The sequence below is a fragment of the Rhyacophila brunnea genome, unplaced genomic scaffold, assembly GCF_057557595.1.
Source record: "Rhyacophila brunnea isolate RB1 unplaced genomic scaffold, BYU_Rbru_1.0 scaffold_3, whole genome shotgun sequence".
Classification (NCBI taxonomy): Eukaryota; Metazoa; Arthropoda; class Insecta; order Trichoptera; family Rhyacophilidae; genus Rhyacophila; species Rhyacophila brunnea.
The window spans coordinates 17,839,118-17,861,506 of NW_028232965.1; the positions used below are offsets into that span (position 1 = coordinate 17,839,118).

At 33.2% G+C, this 22,389-nt stretch overlaps 1 protein-coding gene across 1 annotated transcript in view; it reads right to left on the reverse strand.

Annotated features, from left to right (window-relative positions):
* The window catches only part of Reck (Reversion-inducing-cysteine-rich protein with kazal motifs), a 168,159-nt gene that overhangs the window by 131,334 nt on the left and 14,436 nt on the right, over positions 1-22,389 (reverse strand). The window contains exon 2 of the mRNA XM_085952763.1: positions 21,902-21,957. Coding sequence (XP_085808889.1) covers positions 21,902-21,957 — 56 coding nt within the window. The remainder of the gene's footprint in view (positions 1-21,901; positions 21,958-22,389) is intronic.

A 22,389-nucleotide genomic window follows, 5' to 3' on the forward strand; every position in this document is an offset into this window, starting at 1 on the left:
GCCCTCGGATAAGACCACAGTGCCTAGGTAGGTACCCAATTTTCGATAATATACGAATCGCGTAGATCTTACTACAAATTGACTACCGTGAATTGACTACTGTACACTTTAATATTATAATTTACTATATCTTAATATTCAACTTTGTTTCAATTTGACATAAAAATACGTTATTTTTGGTTAAGAGAATGGTCTCTGAAACAAAACCGAAACGTCGACATTTATTTTACAAATCTATCGCGACCAAACCGGACATCAGAGATGCGAGCACACGCCGTGGTAGCCAAAGTACCAAATTTAATATAGCTGATATGAATTTAGCTCATTCAATGTGCATACCTACCTAGTCATATGCTTTCTCGAGTGTGACAAGTAAAGTGGCGATATTCTAGCTCGATTCTATATTAAGGCTAGGTTTATTCACTATTTACGAAATTTTAACGTAAAAAATTTCGTCCACTAATGCAAACTAATCGCAGTTTCTTATCGTTATTTTCGTGTTAAGGATATTATTGTGTATGGCTCTTTTCCATCATGTAATTTACTACCAAGAATAAAATGAATGGTACCCAGTTAATGCCAGCCAGCCTCATAACTAGACGTATCATGATTAATGCATCTGAAAATTCACGCAAAGGAAAACCTTCATCTAAATATTGTAAACAGGCCCAGAAAACTGAAATAATTTATGTAAAAACGCGAATTTGCCAGACCCGGGATTTGAGCCCGGAATCCCCAAATAGTCGGTATTAAAATACCTAGTTACGGTTACGTCTATTTCCTCGGTATTTCAACACAAGCTTAATATTTCGTTTGTATGGCATTTATAAAAACCTTTGATCATTTAATAACTGAACAGAAATTCGGAAAAATATTACTGGTAGGTATATTGTTATATGGATTATTCTCATTCAATAAAACATACAATCATAAGACACCTTCATACAATATCCGGTTCTTATATTATGTACCATTTCGCTCGTATTATTATGTATGCAAAAATCTACTAGTCCTCTTATTGTAAATGAAATTTAATATAAACCACCGACCAGTGACGTCCCTGGGTAAAATGCCGCCCCTAGGCAGTGCCAAATTGCCGCCACATTTTTTTTTATACTGTACTCTTTATCATCCTTTCATTACTCCAATATTTAAGAAATGTGTTGTATATACCTATACATTACTAACAAGATATAGGTATACCACTAAATCTAATTTAAATGACATATCTGCTTCAATAGACAATATTGCGAGTATACGGTTTCAGATAGGTACATTTAAAAATACATCTGACAACTTCCAAAACTCGCGAATGACTGTCAAACATATTTGGATACGTTTTAAATTAGGTGTACACGTGTCATTGCTGTTCATCAATATCGTGACGTCCAAGGACAGCGGAAGTAAACTAGACATCGCGAAACCGACAAAAAAAGTAATGTTAAAACTTTTATAGTACCTAATTAATATATTTTGTTTCCAACCGGTGAGCTGGTTTTTTTAATAGATAGATATTTCCGTTATTACTAAGTTCATGTAGCTTTCTATATATACCTAACGATTCCTTTGTGTAACTGCCGCCCCCAAGCGACGCTCAATCTGCCTACCCCCACGGGACGTCACTGCCACCGACTCTCAACAGATATAACAGGGCGCATTAATGTAAATAAATGTATTCTTGATTTTCGAGTAGAGTAGGCATCTTGTGGTGTGTCCGTTTTACAAAATGCCGCGCTGATTAAGTGAGTAAACGCAGATGATTGACGTCTGTGTGTAAAAGAATCTCTTTGATCTGCGAATAGAATTTTGCCAAACAAATTTCTTGTTGCGTTAACGAGCGCTTATTACAGAGGAGTGAGTGAATGTTACAATCTTTTTTTTTGTTAAAAAATAAAAACCATTTGATGTTTTCGTATAAAACACATAAAATTCTCCGCGTAAATATTTTTTTATGAATATGTTAATCTTTTATTTGTAACTGAAAATTTGATAACCTATCATAAAATAAATTATGAAACTTCTCACGAAATTTAAATAAAATTTATTTTTCAATAGCTGCTTCAGCTTGTGATTTTCGACTTCTTTCAATCTTAAAAATTCGAGAATCAATGGATTATAGAAAAAAATAGATTTGTTTATTGATTGAATTCTCGAGATATCTCAATTTTTTCGATTATGTACGCGAAGCTTTATTCCGATCGTGCAGTTTTCTCCACTAAAGTCGGCATTTTTAGCTTTTCTTCAGTTTTCCAATTTTTTTTCTGTTCAATTTCAATTACAGAATCTGGACACGATGATCGAATATATTCCTGGAAAAATTCTCGATTTTTCGATAATCTAATTATCAATATCTCAAAAATGAGAATCTCGATATTCTAGGGAAAAAATCGAGAAACGAGAATTCTGTCTCATTATTTATCGAAAATTATCGAGAAGAGAATTCTCTATGACAACCGCTAATAGTGACTATTACTATTTATTTATTAATTATTTATTATTATAAAAATAATACTAAAAGACAAGTGAAGGTGAATAATAGATATATAACATTTAGGTACATGAATACTAAATTAAAAATAAATCGTTTTCGTTCAAAAAATCAATCACCGGCTCTGGTATATCATTATGGATACTGTTTATTATTATTTGACCATGTCCGATCCTAATAGGATCATATGGGCCTCCACAGAGTAGAGGTTTGTTTTAACAGATTTTGTTTTTTTTTACGAGAAATGGATGTCAGCCACTTGCTCAACCTATTAGGTCCATACCCTGACTTACACACAAATTGAAAAACAATATGTGTACTTGCCAGACCCCGGATTCGAACCTGAGACCCACGGCGTGATAGTCCAACGCTTAAGCCGCGCGGCCACCGTGGGTGTAATGGATATACTTACCGAAAATCTAATACCGTGGTAGTCACAAAAAGTATAGCTAATAATTAATACACTATTGTAATATTTCATATAACTATGTTCGTTTATCTTCTTAATGGTTTGGAATATACTCTAACTTTTGACATATTATTTACTGGATTCTCTTACGATTATTTATATTGAATATTCAGTATTTCTGGATAATTTATAATTATTGATGTAGGTACACGAAATAACGAAAATTTTCTACGTATTTCTAAATTATTAATACGGTCCTCCACGTAGTAAAAGTTATACTATAAGACTTTTTATGAGTACCTACTGGTCATTAACAATTCTCCTAACCTAGTGGGTCATCAAACACACATTGAAAAAAACATGTTAATTTTTGCATTTGCGGAATTCGAACCCGTGGCTCTTGGATACCGGTGGATATTAAGCGGATACCCTGCCACCATTCCATATTTTTCATTTTACAACCAATTTTTTAGAAAGAAAACTGTTGAAACCATATTGTAGGCGGGAGTATATATAAAATAATATGTTAAAAATAAATTATCTCGCGGTAGAAAGATATGTAAAAATTATGTTTAATTTAATTTGAGTGTCCTGATAAAGTGTGAGTAATTAATCCTCCATATCTTGTAGGTACATAAATGTTCTGAGCTACAAATTATGTGGTATTCTCGTTCGACATAATGCGAAGTAGTGTTGTAAGAGTGGAAGTAAAGTTAGTCGGCTCTCGTCGGAAAGCGTTTTTCGCCTCAGATAACTCCCAATGTGATGAAAACTTTGCTCATTCCGTGCGAATAACTTCAAACTTTGTAGGATGTTATCATTGTGTGTGCAACCAGACACCTATTAATTATGTAATTACTCATGTAGCATCCTAAAGAATTAAAGGCACTCGCACATTTTTTTAATGTTTTGTAAAATAATATAATCTACGTATATAGGTAATATATATTTCATCAGTAATATTATAATCAATATTTAAAAATTACAGTGAGCTTTTAAAGCTTTTCTCTAAGCCAAATATTACAGAACTTTCATGAAATATAAGCACAAAAAAAAAATAATATAGTGCCCTCATTAAAGTAAGAGCAATCGCTCACATTAATTTAGAGCATGTTATGATCGTGAGTTCTTCTCTTAAGTATTCTTGAGAAAATGATTTTTTCTCGAGATTATTATTTCTTGATAATTTTGAGAATTCAATAAATTATTACCAGGAATATATAAAAAAATATATATTCAGAAGCAGCGTTTGTCTAAAGAAATAAACAGAATTTTGATTCTCGTCGAGATTTCATATATTTGTGGATGATTTTATTTTTGCCGGAAGACATAAAAAAGCTCTAGAGTCTCTAGAATGTCAATACAATAATTAATTATACCTTCGATAAAAAATCTCGAGAAATCAATCAGTCGAATTTTCGAGATTTAAATATTCTTGAATTTAAGAATTCTCGAATTTCGAAAATCGGAAAAAGTCGAGAAATAACATTTCACACAAAGTCATGGTTGTGAAGCTATCTGTTTTCTAGCTCTATCGTTTGGCCAATCCAAACAATTTAAATGATGATAGTATTTTGAGTGTTGGCTTGCTATTGCAGCTTCTTTACTCGGGTGACAGAGAGAATTTTAAGTTTCAAACTCTTCTGATGAAAATAACACTCATAAATTGACCAAAAACAAGATATAATATTATATAATATAGTTAGGTTGTGTTTTAAGTATTTATAAAGCTTCAATTCAATCAGACTTCAACAGCAATTGAAACTAACGAAAAGAACTCGAAATTAGTCACGATATTTGAAGTAGGCATTTAAAATTACATTGAACATTGTCGACTGAGGATACTTGATTGAAATCGAATTTAAATTCTAATTGATTGGAGCTTTGTACTACTCGATAGGAATCGGCTTTAGTGACCCCGGGTTTCGCCTTCCTTCTTTCCTCTCTGAAATTCTACCTAAGTAGAACAATACACAGATACAACAGAATATAATAATACCATGTCATTAATATCTCTATAAACCTTTTCTTGTCGCGATGAACTTAATTCATTGTTATATTGTGTAGCAATTTGATTCAGTATATTTTAATATAAACTGTGTTTTGATACTTCTGCAGAAACTCATGCAAAGTTAATAAATTTAATCCCGAGAGCTTGGTATCAACTTCTCGGTAGGTTTATGAATGATATTTTTATTTTACCTTTGTATGTAGGCGGTTCCGGTTTTGCAATCAATTTAGCGGTAGTTCTTCCAGAGTATTTCCTGCTTCGTACGTGCCTTACCCACTATAACTACAATTTATTACGAATGTTTGGTCCTGGAATAGAATAATCCAATTGCCCTTTTCGTATAGGTTTGCCTTGTTGGTATCTTTTTAACTCAACGCAGTACCTCGCCGTTCGGCCGCTTTTAGAATCTACGAGTAGTAGAAATCAGATTGGACATATTTGGATCACTTTTTAAATTTATTGTATTTTTTCACTTTGTTTCTATTTTTTAAACTGGAATAAATAATTAAACCAACGATAATGGGAAGATCAGTGTGTTCATTTTTGCATTGATAAATCTTTATTTTATTTCTATGAATCTATATTCTAAAATAATATTAAGTAAAAATTACCTATGAAATGGTAAAGTTTAGAAAAAGTATAATAATAATTACTTATATTACTTTTTCGTCAGTCGATAGTACACCATTATCTAGATTCTAGAGTCTAGACCAGACATGGTCAAATGCGGCTCTTCGTGAGCTTAAGTGCGGCTCCCAATATCTCTTGATAAAAATATAGGTATTTTCTTTCCCCATAATACTTGTATTTTCGCGAGTTTTCATTTCTAAATGTTGTAAGTGACAAGATCAGTGCTCGAAATGGAATATTTTACGAACCGGAGCGCTCAATATTTTATGAAAATGTTAACATAGTTATCTAATTGCTTGTGTATTTTATAAAAATAAGTGTGTTAAGCCGTGTCCACATTGGCAACAAGTTGCTGGCAACCTCATTAAATTTCGATTAAAATAATTTTTGGTCGAACAAATTTTAATAATTATCGTGAAATTTAATGAGGTTACCAGTGTGGGCAAACTTTTAGATTTGTACGTTAAATGGCAAATCTAGCTCACTGTCAAATTAATATGTCCACGAGGCGGAGCGATAATTTTGGTGGTTTTACGAACCGGAACGGCGCTCCGGTGCATTCCTGTCCATTTCGTGCCCTGGACAAGATGCGCGTATATGAATGAAACTGTCAAAGACGCACGTATTGGTGTATCCGCGTGTGCATATGCAAATATAAAGAAAGCTGTTTGCCGATTATTTTCCATTTTCGGTACAACATATAGTAGTGAATCGTTATACCTACTCCTCTATGAAGTTTGTAAAATCAAAACATCGTTCACAGCTAACAAACGAGCATATGACAGATTTGCTGCGAACGGCTGTAACAAATTTTACATGAAATTTTAGAGATTTATCTAATGATAAATAAACTTTTTATTATATTTTATTTTTACTAAATAAATTTTGAACTAATTATTTTGTGTTTTCTTTCTCATTTTTTATTTTCTAATATATGTATTTTTTATACTTACTTCATATAGCAATTAAGATTTGTGTAGAAATGTATTTAAATTTGAAATTGTGTATTTAATAATATGTGAGAACGTGACTATGGATGGCTCTTTATAAATATGAAAATCCAGAATGTGGCTCTCGTTGACCTCATGGTATGCCCATCCCTGGTCTAGAATATGACATTTTTTTTCAACAATGTCCGTTCCTTATAAGATCATGTGGCCCCCCGCAGAGTGGAGGTTTGTATTATTAACAGATTTTTTATATGTTTACGAGAAATCGATGTTAGTATATAACTTGTAAACTAGTAAATACATACTCTGACTCAAACACAAATTGAAAAACAATGTGTATTCGCTAAACACATGATTCGAACTTGGAACCCACAACATTATAGGCCGACGCAATAAGTGACTTAAGGGCTATAACAACTAACTAGTATTATTTTTATGCTGAGAAACAAACGTTTGTTAATTTTTATTACATAGTTCCCAGTAAATGTGATCAGTCCCAAAATACTCTGTCTGTATAATCCAAAACAGATGTCGACGTCAACATTTCCGATAATTTTTATACTGTATGTCTACGCGGATCAGAAACTCATCTGAACAGTAAATTGTGTGCAAATAAATTATATGCGCACTATTTTTGTGTAGCTAAATGATCTCGTTAAATTATTATAGCGCGAAAAAAGTGTACTTGATAAAATTTTGATCATTGTACGCCAATCCAAAAATCTGCCATTGCAACTACTTCTTACAATTTTTTGTGTGCGGAGGCCGAGATTATTTGTGCGGACATTTTTACGCACGCACAATATATAAAATTTATTGAAATTCAAAAAAATAACTTCTCAACATAATCATGGAAGTCTGTCTAAACGCTGAGTCAATGAATTAAACTTTTAAAATTTTAGTAAAATTAAAAATATTACTTTCATCAGTAAAATGAAAGTGATGCTGAAGAAATAACCAGGTGTATTATTAAAATTAACTGCAATTCACGCAACATATTATGAATCTTCTCTTCTTGGTCGTGCACTCATGGCTGAGGATCGTGACCACATTTAAATTTCGCCATCCTTTGAGCGACAAAGACTTTCCATCCTTCTCGATCTTCCGCTTCTCTCAGGGCAGAATGGATGGTGCCCCCAGTCAGCTCTTTCACTTGGTCGCTCTATCGCGCAGACGCTCTTCCTCTGCTTCGCCTTCCCTGGAGGCTACCCAAAACTACCAGTCTCTCCAGATTGTCCGGTCCGCGCCTGATAATATGTCCAAAAAACTGCAGAATTCCTCTCAGACATATCGTCGAGATCCGTTCCTTCAACTTCTATGAATATAGATATTTAAATTAACTATCACAAACATGACAAACACGTAAGTACATTATTTGTATCAAAAAGTGAAAACTATAAGCTATATATAAATATCTGTTATGCTTCAATTCTACTCTGCCATAAAGCTACCACACTAAACCCGTTCCAAAATGGTATCAAGTGTTTTAAAACTAAAATATCACAGCTCTCCCCCTTGTTATGGTCACACTTTGGTAGTGTCCGAATCGATTGAAATTATAAGCAAATAATGCAAGTTGGTAAGAATACGGTTATTAATAAAACAATAAGAAGTTATTTCAACTGAACATAATATGCATTTACGAAATGCACGCGCAGGTAAAATAATATATTTTAAACAAAATAATAGTTAATATAATATCACTACGTATTAGGTATATTATGTATGCACACTACGAAAGATGCATAGGTATTATACGCAGGGCTCGAAATGGACCGGAACGCACCGGAGCGCCGTTCCGGTTCATAAAATCCATAAAATAATCGCTCCGTCTCGTGGGAATATTAATTTGACCGTCTGAGCTAGATATTTCATATAATAAAAAATAACACTTAATTCTATAAATCACATTTACAATAATTAATGTAGTAGATATTTTCGTAAAATTATCGAGCGCTCCGGTTCGTAAAATTTTCCATTTCGAGCGCTGATTATACGTTACCGCAACTATTTAAAATAAAATTTTATCTTGTGGTTTATTGGTGTCGCAAAACTCACGACAAATATTATAATATTATTTATTGTTAAGGTCATTGGCTTTTGCACATTCTTTGCAAAAACACTGAAATGACAGTGGGCAGACAAGTCGACTCATACCATTAGTCACTATAAAGAGAATCAACACTGATGTGTGTTAGTTGGAGATTTTAAAATCACACAAATAAATATGTTTTCACTTTTTCATTATTATAAAATGCAATACGCTTGTGTATTTTAGTTTAAATAAAAATACAATTTATTCCACGTAATATTATAGGTATCTCACATTGACATCGTTAACAATCTCAAGGGGGATAAATGTCATTTAAATGTAAAATATAAATTTTATAATTTTTAGACCTTTCCTATTACTCGTACCTATTGACGCATCCTCAAAATTCATTGGACTGACCGGGTGACAAATAATGTTGAAGTTCTCAATCGAATGGCAAAGGACCGAGAAGTTATGCGTAGTATCAAAACCATAAAGCTACAGTACCTCACCCACATTATGAGAGGACAGACGTATGTACAGCATTCCCCAAATTGTCATTCAAGGAAAGATCAACGGTAAGAGTAGCAGAGGATGACGCTGCATTTCGTGGATTAAGAACCTCCATGATTGGTACAAGTACAGCTCCACTGAACTTTTCCGGGTAGCAGGTGAATGAAGCTAAGATCGTCCTGATCGTGGCCGACCTCCGCTAGGGGATGGCACGATAAGAAGACTTGACTAGAGTATTCTATAAACTGGCGTACACGTCACGCGGAAAGCATTGTGCCATCGCGTTCAACTGTTGCAAGTTTTCAATGGAGAACGGGAATGAGGGAACGGGATGGATGTTGAAGCGGGAGGAAACCGGCACTCCAGCTTATAGAAGACAGACTCTAGTAGGTACATACCAGTGGCGTGCGTTGACTTTTTTTTGTAGGGATACTGTTAAAAAATATATATAAGTATACATACTATTTTCTACATATCTGCTTATAATTTTGTAACTAATCGAATCTTGACGGGCTGCCAATGACGCATGGGTATGTGGTGTTGCAGTATAGCAGCTCTGATATATTTTTTTGAAAATAATGAAATAGATAGGTACGTACGTAATATTAGTAATAAATTAATAATACCTTTTGAAGGAAAAATTTTGTAATAAATTCCAATATAATATTATTATAATATCAATTATTTCTGGGAATGCTGAGCATCTACACCTACTGCATATATGGATCGCACCCCACTGTTATCTACATATTTTTTTACTACCTACCTTTTAATACCTACATCTAATAAGATTATCTATTTATCTTCTATCTACTGGGTGCATGATGATTGCATAAAAGGCGTAGATACGTAAACAGACATGCTGCACACATCAATTAAGATGACAACGGGACAGCCAGGATAATTGATTTACTTTTAGTTGATGAGTTAGATACAAGCAAGCTTTTAAGTTGTTTGAAAACATTGTTTTTAATGAAGATTTTCGATTGTATACGTTCAAATAAATTAACGTACGTATTACCGTGTAATTGTATATTAATGTGAAAGAATCATCAGTTTACCATATTGCACTCGAAGTATGAACAATAATTAGAATTTAATAGTGTGCCTTACCTAGAATTGATCATTTAGATCAGGAGTAGCCAACCTGGTCCCTACCGCCCACTAGTGGGCGTTCAATCTTTCATGGTGGGCGGTAGGGGTTTTAAAAACCGACCGCTTCATGCTTCAATGCATGCAAAGTATATACTACAGTAAGTTGTTTTATAAAGATTTATTCTGCCAAACTTAGCGAAAGTCTGACGTAAAGTTTTTGGCAAGTAATTATTATTATATGCTTTAACTTGTCTTGCTATAACTCTGCTTTATAAATTTTATAAAGTAAAGTCACTTCCCTACTTTATAAATCACCATTACTGTGGAACCGGCGGGCAGTTAGAAAATTTTACTACTAACAGAGATACAAAAGTGGGCGGTAGGTATAAAAAGATTGACTACCTCTGATTTAGAGAATAATCGATCCACCCTGAAGACTATTGTCTTTAAGATGGACTTATTGAGAAATAATGTATTATTTTTATATCAAACGTAATGCTGATTGTAACATCACTTTTATCTCTGTGGCAGTACAATAGTATAATATTTAAAATTATTTATTTATGTATTCAGAGTCGCGAGCGGCGATTAAATTCTCGCGTCATACGTTGCGATGTTCAGAAGAGACACATTCGTTACCGGATTCCTGGAAGTCACGCCCGACGCCTGGAATGACGAGACGTTTCGAGTAAGCTTTTCTCTCAATTTCAAATCGCTTTATCAGTGTTAATTATTACAAAAACGGGAGCCCATTCGCTCGCTGCCGGTAAATAAATACGCCAAAAAGCGGCCCATAAAAATATCATCGTTTCAAAACTGTATCGTTCTTTCGCGCCAAGAAGGATTTACGCGGGAAACAACTGTGGATGCCATCTTTCTTTTCACTTAAAAAATAAATGTGCTACCCGGTGTGGTGACTAAGTAATGACTAAATTGAATATTTTTTTATTGTCAAGACGTCATATATAAATATTCAGTAAGCGCTGTATTAATAGCAGTGGCGAAGGGTGACTTTTGGAAAGAGGTAGGCTGTGGAGATCTGATAAAAAGAACACACTTGTCACGTATACTTACGAGAAATAAGAAGATAATACGATATTACTACTAATGAATAGGTACACACTAATGACAACGACTCACCAATAACACATTGACTGCTGACTAGATAATTACTTTATATTTACCACTTACATTTAAATAGCATGCTAATTATATGACCACCTAATCGTCACGCGCTGGGCGCGATTTTATCATCCAATGTATTAATGAAACTTCAAAAACTCACTGACGAAATAAAATTAAGCGATCAGTTTACATAACGTATTTTTTCAAAACATTTATACACATCAAAAATCATTAGATAAAAGTTCTTTTTATTTTTAAAAACAGTCTATATTTATTAATATTCCATTAAACACCCTAGAATTATCTAATTACTTATTAATTATTTAGTTTTAGGCTCTGCGATTGGAGCTTACCTTAGTTCATACGATTCTATAGACTGGGCGGGGCTACGTGACGTAAAGTCCATATGAAAAAAATTGAGAATTATTTGAAACATAATCCGACCTGTATTTACGTCAAGACAGATGGCTCGCTGTGGTATATTTTTTAAAACCTTTGCAGATTGTTTTGTAATTAGCTGTGTAATACATTCCTACACATACGGCATCTCTCGTTGGCAAAATAAATTATTTTATAGAAAATATAATCAAGCGATTACATAAATAAGTCAATATGCAATTAAAAATTATTTTTCTTAAGAAGGTAGGCTTCAAATAATCACCTAGTATGGAGTCGTATAGTGTAGTATACCTGACAAGTGTGTTCTTTTTATCAGATCTCCACAGCCTACCTCTTTCCAAAAGTCACCCTTCACTGCAATTTACATTAATTATCGTAGTAACATACTTCAAGTAATGTAGATGAGTAGGTAATAAGTCATAATAATTAATTCTAATTCAAATTACGAAAAATTCAATCAATCCACACGAATGTAAATTTACTTAACAGTCAAGTCACGTATGCATGTGAAACATGGACGCTTAATCTAAAAAAAATCCAAAAATTACCATTAACGTAACGTGGTGTGGAAAGGTGCATGTTGGGCATAATGCATAACGATAAAAGTAACAATGGATACGGAAGCAGACAAGAATAGGAGATGTGATGGAATGTAATACCTAAGCAGTATTAATTACCTAAGGGGCACTAAACGCCCACAAGGACGCCTTAAAACCTGTTGGATAGACGAACTCATGGATTTCGGTGGATGTACGTGGCGGCGAATAACTAGGGGCCGATAAGAGTGGAAGGATCTAGGGGAGACTTTCATCCAGCAGTGGATCGACCCCGACTTTCGATGATAATGATGACAATGTGTCAATACAATTTTAACCCGTAAGATACCTATCTACAATAGACTTAATACTCGTAACATAAAATAATCACAAAATTTTCAACACGTTACGTACCAGACTTCGGTTAGAATAGGATGCCTTAATCAAACAGTATTATCGAATTAAGGTCTGGAGAAGAACTAGTTATAAACAATTACAGCGTAGGTTGATTACCTTATCTTTATTAGTGATAATCCTTGTTAGCATGATGTTCTATTTAGTTTACGTTTAGATTATATTATGCACTAATTATAGAAAATGTGCTCGCGAAACTGTGTTAACATGCTTTAAATATTTATTTTCATGTGGCATGGTGCTTTATTTCAAACTCGTTCAATTCTCAATAGAATTGTTTAAATTCATATTTGTACGTTGTTGATTTTTTTAACCACCTATTCAAATGCATGGACCAGCAGCTGTCATAATAATAATCTGAATAAAAGTATACATAACGCGATCCAATTCAAACGGTCAGAAAAGTCAGCAAAGCGTAGTTCTGTAATAATTGATAAAATGTCATATAAAATTCTAATCGTTAGGACGGTTTCGTTGTGTGATAATATCAGTATGTTTTTATTTCAGTTAATTATTATATTAATCAATTCATCAATTATTAGAACTGTCAGACGCAGCCGCGCACACATAAAAATTGTGTGTGGACATCCACATATTTTCCACGTTTTTCTTAACACGTATTCTTGTTTGTCCGGTGGTTGTTTATCCAGTACAAATCTTGCAATCGATTTTTAACTAACTTCCCGACTAGCTAGACATTTGAAACTTTTAGAATATATCAGAACACGATTCCAATGCATTCTTTTAATACTTTTAGCCATCTTTAAGTAGAATTGAATTCATTTTCAGTTAATTGTTTTTAAATGTTTTTGTTTTGTATGAAAAGTAATTTCGGAAGAAATCCGTAATCCAATCCACTATTATTGGTTGCTAAGAGGGTGGTAAGGTAATATTTTTTTAATAATTTGTAATAAGGTTTCGGTAGGGGGTGGAGTTTCACAATTACCCCGCCTACTGCTCATACATTCTCGCAGCTTAAACCCCCCCCCCGATGTACGTTTCCTGGTACATTCCTCATACCCAGACACTTTGCTTTTTGAGTTTGGCTATGAACACCTGGCCCGCAGCTATAATCACGCATGCGCGTTGCCTAATGCTCATAATTAAGATCATTAGTGTCCATTTATATCATCCGCACTGTCTTGTCTTTTGTCATAATATTAAAGCAATCATTGGATGCCTCAAGATGGTTTCGCCAATGCATGAAACAGGCCTTGTGTGTCGTAGAATTACAAGGGGGCAACGATCAACCCGTTGAGACGGCTATTCGGCAGCAAAATCATCCGGGTCACGACTCACGATGTCACGAAGAAGGAGAAGATGTAATGTAATATTCTGTTCACCTCAATAACTTGTATTTTTCGTTCCTGGGGGTGGTCCGGATCCGAAAACCCCCATTATGCTCGCGGCATCATCTTATAGTTAGGTTTTAGAAAAAAGGATTTCATTATAATCACATGCATAGATACTCTTAATAGTATTAATGGGACAAATTCACCCTTAAATTCATAAACACTACAGTCAAGGTAAAAAATGGATGCTCTACAAAAAATATTGTGAATTTAAATGCTTTGTTGCATAATTATTATGAAGTGAGTTTCTCTAATTTGGCAACCAAAGAATGGTTAATGGTTAACGCGGTGGATAAGACTACAACTACATAGTAATATACAATACAGGCAGAGAATAATTATTATATAGTGTAGTATTTAGCCTGTAGTAGGCTGTGTTTATGATATCGGTGGTGTCTGGCTCGGAACCAAATCGCCCTGCATCCTTGTTCCAAGGTAATCTGTGTTCCGAATCATTAAGCCTTAACTTAATACTTGGCTCGCACTATAAAAGCTATTAACTGGGGTTAAAAGCAGAGGTTAAAAACAGGCGCACAATTAAACAGATTATATTAAAAGTGAAATTCTAAGAGCTTTCTGATAATTAGTATTAACGTATTAAGTGAACCTTTTACGGTCGTGTTCCATTATCGCGAAATTAGAAATTATCTTAGGTAACTGTCTACATAGTTTCTCAATTTCACGGAAAATCACCACAGTCTACCTGTTACTACGTAAATTTTATCCTTACAGTAAATGTCAAGATTTTATATAGATAAATTAATAATATGTTATACATTTATGTAAGATCTGTATTTTTCCTGTATTCGAATTTGTTCATGAAATTACAATTACTATCTAATGTAATAATATGCGAATCTTCCATATTTCTCCAAAGTGTGCACTATTTCTTTTCACATACAATATTATTAAGTTATCTACGATTATACACCAAAAATGTCATACTATTTAAAGATTTCGCATTGTAATATCATTCAAAGTCAATGTTACATTTTCTTGTTCATTGTGACGATTGGGTATACCTACATTGAGTAGACAGCCTTCTCCATAGCTTAGCTCAACCCATCTCGGCACTCAAAGATACGTAGAGCCAATTGGTGGAAATTCCGTGGTACCCTCTGTTAGGTACGTCCATCGGTCTAGTGCACTTCTTTGTTCACTCCTACCAAATACCACGATCTTTTCCAGGTTATATAACATCTCCTCTACGGGATATATGACTAAAAACATGGAGAATCCGACATATGCAAACTGATCTGTCTATAAAAAAAGGTGAAATTCGATTATGATTGTCGTTTGTTCACTTGGCCGGTAACGAGACTCTCAGCATCCACTTCTGACACCAATTATTTCAATAATCGTTTGTTATCGAGTCTTTCCAAATACCATACAGCGAAATATATCATCATGATGCCTAGTTCATAAGCACAAATTTATGAATACCACTGTTATAATTGGACATAGTTATGCAGAAAGTAGCCAGTCCACAAAACATAAAAAATGAGATATGATATAGATCAGATGCGAGAAGGTTTTCTCTACGTTCTGCTGAAAATAGCCAAGCCGCAAAAAAAATATTCTTGAAATAAAATACTATTTACAATTTTACATGCATTTTTAATATCATGTTGTTGCTAAAGTGCCATTATCTCAGCTCGACATTATTGTGGACTGGTTACATTCTGCATAACTACGTTCAATTTATGTTTGTAATAATAATAATAATTATATAGTTATATACAGTCCCTGTGCATGCAGATGAAACTGCCAAATATTGTAGTGTTCTGCACTGATCCTGCCAGATGCGACATTATCTTAAAGCAGTAGTGCGCAACCCGCACTGCATTGTATTGCAGCCCACTGACTAAATTAAATACTCGAATATTTTTCCTATCATACCAAATAATTACCTTAGTTTTTTTATTTTCGAACGAAAGATCCTGAGAGTGATAATAATATATGTGTGGCGCATATGTCACAACCGCAAAGTCTGCAATGAATTTGGGGAACTCAATATAATTCAAATCATGAAAACTTCTTGACTAAAATGCGCTGGTCAAGTTCAACGAATGAACCTGGACCGACCAGTCCGGAAAGTTTTTGATGCGGAGCCATCTGAATTGAGAGACCCAAATTGCGGTGGTTAGATAGCATGGCCCGAGATGCATGATCGATTGGAATCACGGATTGGAGAAGAATTGCGGATGATATACTGGTCAGGGGAAGACGACTTGATAAGACCAGGATCCAACCCGAAATGTAGCTCCACAAATTACGATTATGAAAGATAAGTTTATTATGATTCAAAAGATAGAACTGATGTACGCTGTAGTGTACACAGGTAGAGCTTTAATAACCTCGCTACATATAACGATAGATGTGCGCCAAATTGTAAACAGTGTTTTTCGCTTCTTTTCGAAATAAAGAAATATTTAGTATGCTCTCTGTGCCTCTTGGCATTTCTGAGGGATGTCACAACGCATCTATCTCGATTATTTTAAAATTTGATTGCAGCTGGTGGAAAACATTACATATCCCAAACAATGTGACAGAAATAAGAATTCTAGGCAAAACTAATATTGTTTCATTCGCAGTTATAAGAAAATTCTTTAGCCACGTTCACGCTGCAAATAAATGTTTCCTTCACATGACTTTGATTAATATCAAATATTAATGTCTAGAATCGGGAAAGAATATAATATTTCTATCCGCAATTCGTATGCCTTATGCGACCATCGAACATTTTTATTAAAAAATTGATAAACTATGTCGTGCATCACTGTCATATAGTATGTATCTGACTAAATATTTAATGACAATATGTGTATGCAGTATGCACAGTTAGACCGTCGCTGTTCTGGATAACAGCAGCGTGTGTCTTCTTATTAACAATATATTATGTACATTATAATATGACTATATACAAACCGCATTCAATTCTTCCAATCAGATTTTAAACAAAAAATTAGCTTCATATCACAATGAGTAGGTATCAAAAACATTACTAATAGTATACTTGATACATATTACAATTCAAATTGACACTTAAAATTCAATAAAATATGTCAAAGTTGGGATGTACATACTATCTTTTTTTTTTTACATAATTTATTCACTCATATTGCGGCAGGGTGTACCTAAGTACAGGTCATCATAGACACGTTATAAAATCACATTTAAGTAATTAATAGTTCTCACTAGATATTACCGATAGAGCCTGGATTTATGCTAGCACGTTTTTATTTAATTTATAGATATCAGACAGTACCACAACAGGAAAAGCGTAGGTACCTACAGACGTTGGCCGTATCACACTTCACCGTGAAATGTTATATCGGAAATATATCGCCATATATTAAAGACCGTCCAACTTCTTTGGGTCGTATAGTACTAAATTGGTGTCTAAATAAAACTCGGTTCTTGTCGGCTTACACTTTACAGGAAACCAGCAGCAAACATTAAAAAAAAACGATACACTGGATTAGTTTAGAATAGATCACTGGTTAGGTTAGGTTTTCATTCTTGAATTCATGAATTTTGCCAAAATCAGCTATTAAAATTCAATTAATATTCTTATTGAATATAATAAAATTGGAGACCGTATAGTATACGGTCATCTCTTTCCGATAGAAAGCTCACGGCGAACTGTGCCAAGGTGAAATGTTTTACGTACAATTTACATGTAACCACCTACATAACGTAGGTCAAAACGAAATCTGCAGTGGTTTATTAATATGCTCTGACAAGGTATATCGTTAATAATTCAAAGAATAATGACGATTACGTTGTCTCTTACCCAATAGTTAGTACGTAGTACCTATACATATACTATTATTTCGTCTCTGTTGTGGCAGAACACACTAACTGGAGAATACTAGTTTTGAGTAATTTGACTTTGAAGTTGTTAAAATGTTTGAAATGGTCTATCATGTGAGTTTATTAAGTAATCGTAAAAAGGATGACTTTAAAATAAAGACTGTTTATTTATTAAGAAGGTTTCCAGACGGTAAAGATTGAAATAAGGAACATTTTGGTATAACTAACTCAATATGTCATTTTTTTCGAATTAGTGTCTTCTGCCAGAACAGTGACGATTTATTCAATCTTAATTACGTAGTGCTAACAAGCTTTGGCTGAAAGTCCGTACTATGACTACTATGACATAAATAAATTCAGGAAACAATAATTACATGCAGGACAAAGTCAACTCTGAGCATATTATTTTTCTTTGAATATGTACAAAATCTTGCGTAGGTATAAAGTATAAAAATTATGTATAAAGAAACGCAAACATAAAAAATAATAATTGAATTACCTAGTTAACTTAATACCTTTATAAAAATCGTATTAAATTTTCTTTTGTGAAAAAGCTTTTTGTACGTTTTCACTTCATTGTGAAAGTTTACTAAAACAGAAATTTTTACCAGTACGTACGTATTATACCCACGCAACTTAATTATAAAAATGGGAAAATACAAAAAATATAAGTATTTAACTTTCATTTCACACATTTCTTTTTACGGGAGCTTTTACGTGTTTTTCTCTCATTGCCAAAGAAAAGCTAAAAGCCTTGTTTTTTCATACCATTATAATCCTAGCATTTTGATACGATTGTATTTTTTTTTCATCAAAATATATTTTTATATTCGTATCCGGACAATTAGACGCTCGGATATATTATTCACTAGATTATTCAAAAATATTACATAATCACTGCGATATTGAAAACAAACATTTGTAATTCAACGAATACTTTACTACTCCTCCTCCTCGGGAGGAGCATACATACGTATAATTGTAAAAAATATTTTCAATTTTAGTCATGTTTTCAATATTCAGACATAATCTTCATATATATAACCAATAGTTTCCATTTTAATACAAAAAAAACCTCTTGATTGCAATAGTATAATATTATAATGTAGGTATTAGATCTTGGCTTTCTTTCAGTTTCTTGAATTCGCCAGTTTAAGACAACGAATCAGGCGGAAAAAGATCCCTTTAAATATACACTATTTTAACCCAATAATCAAATACATATAAGTAAAATATCACGTTTCAAAAACACAAAATTTATTTTAAGTTCAAATCACCCAACAAGATACAACGCTCCATTTTAATACCAACACGGAATACACACATGCAAATTGCAACTGTAGAGTAAGGTACCAGTGTTATTTAATGACTATTTCAATTGTGTCATAATAAAATGTTGTATCCTTTTTTCTGGCAGTCTGCATTAAAAACTTCGCAGCATAATAATCACAACTGAAAATTGCGGCGACTCCACTAGAGATGACTTTTATCGCATTGTTTTGTTGTAAACAAAAATTCTCCGACTTGTTTCAAATTGCTAAAAAATCTTGCATACAACGTTATCTTTTCCACAAAATGACTACATTTGTATACCTTCTTATTCACACAATGTATTTTTGCATTCGGAGCATATTTTCTCCTACAATGCTCTCTACTCTTAAAAAGATGTAGGTAGATAAGCTTGGTTATTTTTGTCCATTTCCTTTAAGTAATATGATAATTTAGAAATATCTGATCAAATGTGGCTATATTAAATTTATTGAACATACTGAACATACATAATTCGGAAATATCTCAGAAACATAAGTTGTACCGGGCGGCACTCAGAGCATCCATTAAATTCCAACCTATGTGCTTTACGACAAAATTAATTAATAACAGTCATATGAATGAATATAATATCATATAAGCATATAACATATTATATTCATTAAAAATGTTACGTGATTAAAGGTTGTGAATTATTAATTGAATAAAAAAATAGTTGACTATAATCACGGCAAATAATTTTCAACTGTATGTGGAACGAAATTTCGGCCGCATTGCCATTCGAAGAGCACTAGTCGACCTGTCTGCACGTCAATTTGTTTTGTGGTGGCGTCGGAGGAATATATTAAATCGTATAGAGATGACTAAAAAACGTTCCGCATGTACTTGAAAAAGAAAACATGTCAATGAATATACTATTATCATTACGAATATAATAATAAACATAACATAAAAAGGACGTATGTTGAATTTTTATGACAAATTATATTTCGTTCGGCTCGCGTCGTTTGCACAATCCGCGCATCGCCTAGTCACGATCTTTTTAGACCATGCCTCAGCTGAGGTATAGCCTTCTTAAAGCATCGACAATGTGTGAGGTGAGATATAAACCCAGATGCTTATAATATAATATGATGTAAATTGTAAAAGTTTTAGTAGGCCAAAAAATTTAACCACTGTCAACGTGTTAACTTTTCCACATTAGATATTATATTGTCGAATCTATTGCGCATTAAACCACGGCTTCTTCTTCTTTCTATGCCATATCCGTTATTGGAAGTCTGTTATGTTTTTGACCATCATTTACCTGAACAGGAATGGAGAGCTGACTTCAAAACTCAAGACACAAAAAGTAACTTAAGTCCTTTGACCTTTAGTTCGACATATCAGCCAGTGAAACCAGCTGGCATCTATGAGGAACAATTACTTAAATTTCAGTACATTTCATAATATTGTGAGAGAGAAGGTCTTTTCCCATTTTGGCTCCACCGAAGTGAAAATAAAAATCCTGCAAATGCTATTACCCACCTACCTGGTGTACCTACATGCCATTCACAACCAGAGTAGGTATTACTGAAGCGCTCTCAATACAAAAAAGCACTAAAACTGTCCTCCAACGTAATCACTAGCTAGACGTTGCGTATCCCTCTATGCCCAGCGCAGGTATACATCAACAGCTGACGTACGGCGGTTCAAACGCTACGTTTGATATACGTAATATATATATATATATATATGTATAATATATATATAATCTATACAAAATAATGAATTCAATATAATTATACAGCTATCATTGTAATCATCGCTGTTACTGCTAAATTATAAAAATAAGTGCCATTTCACTTAAGATAATATAACAATTAAACTTATTTACATTTCATTAAAATAACCCTTTTATACCATTGTTCAGGGTTGCCACATTATCTCAAGGATTATCACTACTCAATTTGCATGTATAAATTCGACATAACGCTAGTGGAGTTTTAGACCTTCGCGCCATTGATTCACATTGTACAGAGTGCGTGATGAATTATTTATATGAACACCTTTTTTAAACCTCAATTGAGAGCTTCGAAACCTGATCGGCATAGCAATGTATCGGAGATTTTTTTATACATACATAAATATATATTTGTGTCCAGTGTGATAAATTGTACCTAGCCAATAACAGTGACATAATTCCAAATATAAGTACATAGTTGATTTTGCGATGACAATTATTTAAATCATTTATTCACTGCAAAATAATATACTTATGTAAATATACAACGTATAGGGAGCATAAAGTTAGAGGATATCTAGAAATAAATCGATATTATATTTATAACTTATAGTATTAAATTCCAGGCATATTAAGACTAGGAATACATGGTTTGTCCTTACTTAGAATATTATGTAACTTGCGGAAAATATGTCTTATTCACTTTAATATGATTTCAAAACTAAGTGTTATGACACTATTCCGAATTATTAATGTAATTAGTTGTGGCTTTAAAAGATATGTATAATTTCGACGTGGCTATGAAGTTAGGACATAAGTCGTTTGTTTAACAATATGTAGAACTAACATGCAAAGTGTGATGCCAATTGGTAAGTTGTGTTCTAGTAATTTTCACCGGCTCTCGATAATATGTTCAACCTACGTGAGGGTGAATTCATATGGACATTAATTTATAATTTTGTAAAATATGGTATGGTAATTCACTCAGTAGACTTACTGTTTCTACTGTATAAATAATAATAATATGTCGCTATTTTTTTTTACCCACTGTGTTATTTATTTGTAACTCGACACTTGTTCTTTTTTGTTTGCTTGTTTTAAAAACATATTATAAATGTCATATTGAAAAATATTTTTACCTTTCCGCAAACTGTACTACAGGACCCGGTAGCTTTAGAACAGCAGGTCGAAACTTCTGAAAAATAAAATATTATACATAATTATATGTTAATATGAAATTACCAACGTGCAAACACAAAGAAATTTCGTAGATGATAAAATGAAAGCCTTTGATTTTTGTACGTAAAGCGTAAAGCTTTAAAAAATACAACGCACGAACACAAACATAAATGACTAATTTACTACACACATGACTTTTTAGTAGTTATTATTATCACGTTATTTTTCATTGATACGATGAATATGTCAAAAGCATACTTCATGATTTTTTAGGTAATTTCAATACGTACATAATTAGTGTAATAAAACACTCGTAGACATTATATTGGTTACATAGTTCGATAAACATTATCGATTGATATTTTGCTGTTCTACCGTTGGAAATAATAACATGGAAAGCTTTGTCGCCAGTACGAAAATAATATTAGTTAGGTGAAGTCAGCAAGGT